The sequence below is a fragment of the Bactrocera neohumeralis genome, unplaced genomic scaffold, assembly GCF_024586455.1.
Source record: "Bactrocera neohumeralis isolate Rockhampton unplaced genomic scaffold, APGP_CSIRO_Bneo_wtdbg2-racon-allhic-juicebox.fasta_v2 cluster09, whole genome shotgun sequence".
Lineage (NCBI taxonomy): Eukaryota > Metazoa > Arthropoda > Insecta > Diptera > Tephritidae > Bactrocera > Bactrocera neohumeralis.
The window spans coordinates 16,767,447-16,775,425 of NW_026089622.1; the positions used below are offsets into that span (position 1 = coordinate 16,767,447).

The window sequence follows — 7,979 nt, forward strand, 5'->3', positions numbered from 1 at the left end:
GAAAAACTTCACTGTCTAACGAGATGAACAAAATACGTGTAAACCTCAACTCGCCAACGCAACTCTCTCGACCGAGTATCATACTCGGTCAGAATACTGTCTCGCCACTGTACTCGGTATGTGTAGCAAGGCCATAACGAGCTCTCAATCGCTTAATAACATAAGCATAATAATAAATACAGTGCACTCGCGGTAACGTGAACTAATTAAAACCAAGGGAGTTCACGTTAGTGAAAATGTTCACGTTAGCGATTGTCGAATTTGAAGACGCAAAATAACTTCAAATTGCTAAATTCAGGATTTTTACACATTTAACCTTCATCCAACAACACTATTTTTACATACGTATAAAACAACTGGACTACAGATCTCATTCATGTTTATTTCTTAACAAGTTCCTTTCTTCATCAAGAATCGTTAAAAAAATTAATTTTGTTCATATAACGGTTATTATTATTATATATTTGCAATTAAATGCACGTAAGGCACAGATTTTTCCGGTGTTCGGGACATGTTGGCAAATGGCATTTTTCGCAAACAGCTTTAACTTTTTTGTCCCGATTTCTTGGGCACAGTGCACATCTCGCCTGCTTTTGTGATTTTTGCGGCGGTTCGTCTGCAGAAACTTCCTTTGTGATGCCCAGAATATCCCGAATACTGCTGGCTAGTTCTCTAGGTAAAATTGTTTGCAAACGACGTTCCATATGCGGTCTGGCTAATTGTGACGCCACCTTTTTTAAGTATTCACTACGCATCTTTGCTGCTGAAATATTTGGATGATTGGTGTCAAAATACAGAACCATCGAGTTTATACCAGCTTGGTCAATCATGGCATAAAAGTAACGAAGAGGCCAACGTCTTGTACGTCTAGCCGAAGTATATGAATGCATCAATTTGTCGAATGTATCGACACCACCTTTCGTCGCATTATAATCGTGTATTATTTCTGGCTTACTTGTTTCTGGGTTTGTTTCAGCTTTGTAGTGCATAGTTGAAAGTAGTATAACTGCCTTATTCTTCTTTGGAGTAAAAGAAACAAGTGTTTTTTCCTGATCGAAAGCAAACTGAGATGTTAGTGGTTGCTTTCTTTTATGAGCCACAAAGCATGGAGGAATTTCCGGTTTGTTTTTACGTAGAGTTCCGATGGTTGTTAGGTTATAATCCTTCAATAACTCATCAGCAAGAAGTATAGATGCAAACCAATTATCATAGGTAACATTGCGGCCGGAACCTTTAATAGTTTGGACTAGCTTCTTCACATAATCTGCTGCTGTTTTTTGCTCTGTTCTCTTGCCAATATAAGGAATCGCATCAAACATATAGTACGTCTTAGCATCGCAAATGGTTACTATTTTTAGTCCATATTTATCGGGCTTTGAAGCAATGTATACCCGAAAAGGACATTTTCCTCGAAAACTCAAAAGTTGTTCGTCAATGGTCAAATAAAATCGTGGGTGGTATGAATTTCGGCAATTCTTCTTCCTCTTCTTAATTGGCGTAGAAACCGCTTAAGCGATTATAGCCGAGTTAACAACAGCGCGCCAGTCGTTTCTTCTTCTCGCTACGTGGCGCCAATTGGATATTCCAAGCGAAGCCAGGTCCTTCTCCACTTGGTCCTTCCAACGGAGTGGAGGTCTTCCTCTTCCTCTGCTTCCCCCGGCGGGTACTGCGTCGAATATTTTCAGAGCTGGAGTGTTTTCGTCCATCCGGACAACATGACCTAGCCAGCGTAGCCGCTGTCTTTTAATTCGCTGAACTATGTCGATGTCGTCGTATATCTCGTACAGCTCATCGTTCCATCGAATGCGGTATTCGCCGTGGCTAACGCGCAAAGGACCATAAATCTTTCGCAGAACTTTTCTCTCGAAAACTCGCAACGTCGACTCATCCGTTGTTGACATCGTTCAAGACTCTGCACCATACAGCAGGACGAGAATTATGAGTGACTTATAGAGTTTGGTTTTTGTTTGTCGAGAGAGGACTTTGCTTCTCAATTGCCTACTCAGTCCGAAGTAGCACCTGTTGGCAAGAGTTATCCTGCGTTGGATTTCTAGGCTGACATTGTTGGTGGTGTTTACGCTGGTTCCAAGATAGACGAAATTATCTACGACTTCAAAGTTATGACTGTCAACAGTGACGTGAGTGCCAAGTCGCGAATGCGACGACTGTTTGTTTGATGACAGGAGATATTTCGTCTTGCCCTCGTTCACTGCCAGACCCATTTTCTGTGCTTCCTTGTCCAGCCTGGAGAAAGCAGAACTAACGGCGCGGGTGTTGAGGCCGATGATATCAATATCATCGGCATACGCCAACAGCTGTACACTCTTATAGAAGATGGTACCTTCTCTATTTAGTTCTGCGGCTCGAACTATTTTCTCCAAAAGCAGGTTGAAAAAGTCACACGATAGGGAATCGCCTTGTCTGAAACCTCGTTTGGTATCGAACGGCTCGGAGAGGTCCTTCCCGATCCTGACGGAGCTTTTGGTGTTACTCAACGTCAGTTTACACAGCCGTATTAGTTTTGCGGGGATACCAAATTCAGACATCGCGGCATAAAGGCAGCTCCTTTTCGTGCTGTCGAAAGCAGCTTTGAAATCGACGAAGAGGTGGTGTGTGTCGATTCTCCTTTCACGGGTCTTTTCCAAGATTTGGCGCATGGTGAATATCTGGTCGGTTGTTGATTTGCCAGGTCTGAAGCCACACTGATAAGGTCCAATCAGTTTGTTGACGGTGGGCTTTAATCTTTCACACAATACGCTCGATAGAACCTTATATGCGATGTTGAGGAGGCTAATCCCACGGTAGTTGGCGCAGATTGTGGGGTCTCCTTTTTTATGGATTGGGCATAGCACACTTAAATTCCAATCGTTGGGCATGCTTTCGTCCGACCATATTTTACAAAGAAGCTGATGCATGCTCCTTATCAGTTCTTCGCCGCCGTGTTTGAATAGCTCGGCCGGCAATCCGTCGGCCCCTGCCGCTTTGTTGTTCTTCAGGCGGGCAATTGCTATTCGAACTTCTTCATGGTCGGGTAATGGAACGTCTGCTCCATCGTCATCGATTGGGGAATCAGGTTCGCCTTCTCCTGGTGTTGTGCGTTCACTGCCATTCAGCAGGCTGGAGAAGTGTTCCCTCCATAATTTAAGTATGCTCTGGGCATCAGTGACTAGATCACCTTTAGGGGTTCTACAGGAATACGCTCCGGTCTTGAAACCTTCCGTAAGCCGCCGCATTTTTTCGTAGAATTTTCGAGCATTACCCCTGTCGGCCAGCTTATCAAGCTCTTCGTACTCACGCATTTCAGCCTCTTTCTTCTTCTGTCTACAAATGCGTCTCGCTTCCTCTTCAACTCTCGGTATCTATCCCATCCCGCACGTGTAGTGGTCGATCGTAACGTTGCGAGGTAGGCAGCCTGTTTTCTCTCCGCTGCGACACGGCACTCCTCGTCGTACCAGCTGTTCTTTTGCACTTTCCGAAAACCAATGGTTTCGGTTGCAGCTGTACGTAAGGAGTTTGAAATGTCGTCCCACAGTTCCCTTATACCGAGTTGTTGACGAGTGCTCTCAGATAGCAGGAGTGCAAGCCGAGTAGAAAATCGTTCGGCTGTCTGTTGTGATTGCAGCTTCTCGACGTCGAACCTTCCTTGTGTTTGGTGGCGCGCGTTTTTTGCTGCACAGAGGCGGGTGCGGATCTTAGCTGCAACAAGATAGTTGTCCGAGTCGATGTTAGGACCTCGGAGCGCACGCACATCTAAAACACTGGAGACGTGTCTTCCGTCTATCACAACATGATCGATCTGGTTGGTAGTTTTTCGATCCGGAGACAGCCAGGTAGCTTGATGAATCTTCTTATGCTGGAATCTAGTACTACAGATAACCATATTTCGGGCCCCGGCGAAGTCAATCAGCCTCAACCCATTTGGGGATGTTTCGTCGTGGAGGCTGAATTTACCGACCGTAGTGCCAAATATACCGCCCACCCTGGCGTTAAAGTCGCCAAGCACGATTTTGACATCGTGGCGGGGGCAGCTCTCATAAGCGCGCTCCAAGCGCTCATAGAAGGCATCTTTGGTCACATCGTCCTTCTCTTCCGTCGGGGCGTGGGCGCAAATCAGCGATATGTTGAAGAACCTCGCTTTGATGCGGATTGTGGCTAGACGTTCATTCACCGCAGTGAATGATAGTACTCGGCGACGGAGTCTCTCTCCCACCACGAATCCTACACCAAACTTGCGCTCCTTTATATGGCCACTGTAGTAAATGTCACAAGGACCTACTCGTCTCTGTCCTTGTCCCGTCCATCGCATTTCAGCCGTTATTTTCACGAGAACATCAACCAGCTGAGCAGCGGCACCTTCCCAATTAAGGAACCGGCCACTCCAGGTGCATGCGCTCTAATCATAATCCTGATTTCGTTTGTCATGGTCGTCATCAAAAGGGGGGTCTCTAATCCGGGGAAGTTGGTATTTTTCCATTGGGGGTGTTTTTTATGTGGCGGGTCCCAAATTCAGCGCACAACCCTTGTAGGGAATGTTTCGCCTTCTCACTTTAGCTCGCCTTCGAACGGATGTTCTTAGGCTACCCAGAGGATACTTGGTCAAAGACCGGAAGTAGTGAGCTGCTTGAGCCATGTGTAAAAGAATCGTTTCTGGCCACTCCCAAGTGAATGGCGATCAGAGAACTTTCCTCACTTGCGTGAACTTCTACACATGACATCATTCGGCAATTAGCTATAAATAATTCCCATATTTGTCTAAAAGCGGCAAAGGGGTCTACTCCACCTCTTTGAGTCTTGTCATCGAATCGTACGCAGTTCAGTAAAAATTGGAAACGATTTGCACTCATAATTGATTTGTAAACAGCAGCACTAAATGGTGACCACATATCGTTTGCACTTTTACGATTGTCTTTATTTATAGCAGAAAAGAGCAAAAGGCCTATCAACGCTTTGAATTCTGTACTATCAGTTTTATGAACATATCGTTGATTTTCATATTTTGGAGCACGGCGGTCAATTTCTTGATTAGTGTATAACACAACTAAGTCAATTATTTCCTCGTTAAGTAAAGTTGTAAATGCATCCTTTTCAGTTACAATGTTTTGAGCAGCACCCCTCGCCAGTCGTTGAATAGATACACAGATTTTGTTTCTGCGTGGTGTCTTACTCGAAGTTCGTGCAACAGTTGACCAAATATGTCCATTCTTACCTTTTAATAACGCTTTCGTTGGATTTACTGGATCATTATCGTCGTCACTTATGTCATCAACACCAATTTCGTCTTCTTCTTCTGAATGTATGGATAAATTAACCCCTACTTCGGATATCTCGCCATCTTCAGAACAGGACTCACCGTGAAAATCATCATCAACAAGATTTTGCAGTATGTTTTCAATTTCTTCATTTGAAATCGAAGCCATTTTTAGCTAAAAAAAAATAACATTTATTAAAGTTCCACAAAAAATTTGAACAATCACAAAGAGCAACATGGGGTGACTGATCACCCCAGCAGAACTTTTTATTGCGACAAGTGCATGCAAGCGACTGATTGTTCTCACTCTAATTGAGGAATAGATCAAGCGACAGAAACATACAACGAAGGAAACAAGAAATATTTACAGTTATCTACAACCGTGGGGTGACCCGTCACCCCTGTTGTCGTTTGAAGGTTAAATGTAAAAGTATTTTATTATTGCCATTAGTATGTTCATGGGAATGAACATATATATTAAATTGCGAATAAAATTTCACATAAGATTTATTCATTAAAAAAATCCGTTATCTTTTTCTGCTGCTTTTTCCTTTCTAATAGCTGAAATACTGCTTTCTCCCTTAAGCGTCTAAGTACACTCATGTCGCTCTGATCAACCATTGCATCTCCAGCGCATTGCAATGCCTTGTTAAAGATTTCAACTGCCTCACTTGCGGCAATTTTCTTTATGGGGTCTTCGGCAATACCATCATCATCGTCACTTTCTTCAATTTCGTGGATTTCGGTGATTTCATGGATTTCGGTGGTATCATCAACACAAGGGTCATCGTTCCACTCTCGAACCATTGGCAATGTAAACTCAACCTAAAATAGAAAAAAGTAATAATGATATCAAAGTGTGTCGTAAAACTTCTTCCTGAGGACTTAAGTCCTGAAGGAGATCAACTGACATTCGCATTAAAGAGTTTATTTCTGCACTCCATTTGTTAATGGAATGTTATATTCAGGGTCCTCCTCGTTTCCCATTAAACTTAAAATGTCTTTCCAACAATTGGCAAGAGTTTCTGTGCTGACCCGATCCCACGCGACAGATAAAAGGGTAACAGCATCTTTCAACGTTACATTTTTCATTGATTCAAGCAAATCTAAGTTTTTTGCTGCTATTGAAGCCAACAAACTGTTTCTGTAATATAACTTCGTTATTTTAATCGCATTTTGATCCATAGGTTGGATAAGAGGGGTGACATTTGGCGGCATAAACATGGCAATTATATTTCCATCTTCAGTTTTTAATTTTGCTTCACTTGGATGAGAGGGAGCGTTGGCAATAAGTAATAATGCCTTTATTGCTAAGTTCTTCCGCTTTAGAAACAATCTTACCTGGCCAAAAGCAAGAATTTATAATAATTATTAATTAAGCGAAAAAATTGTTTACCTGTGGCACAAAAGATTGATGGAACCAATGTTTAAAAATAGCAGACGTCATCCAGGCTGATTTCGAGTTCTTATAATCCGTAGGGCAACTAAAGTGTTTAAAGTTGCGTGGATTTTTTGCCTTACCAATTACTAAAAGTTTAAGTTTATGTGCACCCGATGCTTTTGCGCAACAGAGAAATGTTATACGCTGCTTCTCCGTCTTTGTTCCCGGAGCAGTTTTCTCATGCGATACATAGGGCTTATCTGGCAAAAGCTTCCAGAATAAACCAGATTCGTCAGCATTATACGATTGTCATTACATAACTCCATTTCCTCAATTTTTTGTTTTAGTTTCAGTTTAAATGGATCAACCAATTGAGGCTGCGATGAGAGTTTTTCTCCAGATACTTTAAGCAATCTAACTCCGTATCTTTTCTTAAATCTCTGAAGCCATTCGTCACTAGCATTGAATCCGGTCGCGTTTTCTTTAAGTAGGGAATGCAATTCTTTAGCCTTTTCTTTTAGCATTAATCCACTTACAGGACAATTCCTTTCGCGCACCCGGATGAACCAAAGGTATTGACTTTTTTCCATAGCTGGAAGCTCTGACGATTTTAAAGTTTTTCTTTTTCCCGGTCCTTGGTATGTATTATTCACGCATTTTAAAATGACTTCTTTTTTCTTTTTAATACTGCATATTGTTGACTTAGCGACATTATATTTTTTTGCTAAGTTAGTCACACTTGTTCCTTTTTTCAGACTGTCTAAAATGTCTGCTTTTTCTTTTAATTGCAAACACTTCGATTTTTTAGAACTCATTCCGATTGATTGATCACTCCGCGAAAGAAAAAACCTTCAACTGAAGTAAGTCGTTGTCATATGGTAAAAAGTTGCGCAAATTTTTCAATATTAGGGGATTCCCCGAACTTAAAAAATAAAATTTAATGTATTCGGTGTTGTTCGTATGTTAATAAAAAGTGTAGTGAACTAAAATTTTGTTCACGTTACTGAGCTTTCTAAGTAAGTTTGTTCACGTTACAGAGTAGTCAATGTAAAAAAAGCGTGTTCACGTTAGCCGGTGTTCACGTTAGACGGTGTTCACGTTACCGCGAGTGCACTGTACATACAAACAAGTCGTGCATAGTTACGTAAATAGCGAATTGATCTCTTCAACGAGCTCTCAATTGCACAAAACATAAGCACATACGTATATATGTATATCATACATGGGCGTTTTGACTCACATGAGCAGTTACTCTCAGCACACGTATTCTTACGCTCTTATTTGAGTTGCTATTGAGAGCGAAAAATCCAGTTTTGCACTGTGGGATAATGAATTGATTTTCCTGCCAGT

General features: G+C 42.0%; 1 protein-coding gene across 3 annotated transcripts; it reads right to left on the reverse strand.

Moving 5' to 3' along the window:
* Positions 1-5,611: 5,611 nt before the first annotated feature.
* Positions 5,612-7,494, reverse strand: LOC126764196 (uncharacterized). Of its 3 annotated transcripts, none has more exons than XM_050481988.1 (2): positions 7,166-7,494; positions 5,612-6,073 (listed from the first exon to the last, which is right to left on the reverse strand). In XM_050481988.1, exons 1-2 carry the CDS (start codon positions 7,442-7,444, stop codon positions 5,756-5,758), a joined length of 597 nt encoding a protein of 198 aa, XP_050337945.1. In that variant the 5' UTR covers positions 7,445-7,494; the 3' UTR covers positions 5,612-5,755. The 3 variants fall into 3 exon arrangements, with proteins under 3 accessions (XP_050337945.1, XP_050337946.1, XP_050337947.1); XM_050481989.1 differs by lacking the exon at positions 7,166-7,494 and adding an exon at positions 6,645-6,776; XM_050481990.1 differs by lacking the exon at positions 7,166-7,494 and adding an exon at positions 6,160-6,290.
* Positions 7,495-7,979: the final 485 nt, after the last annotated feature.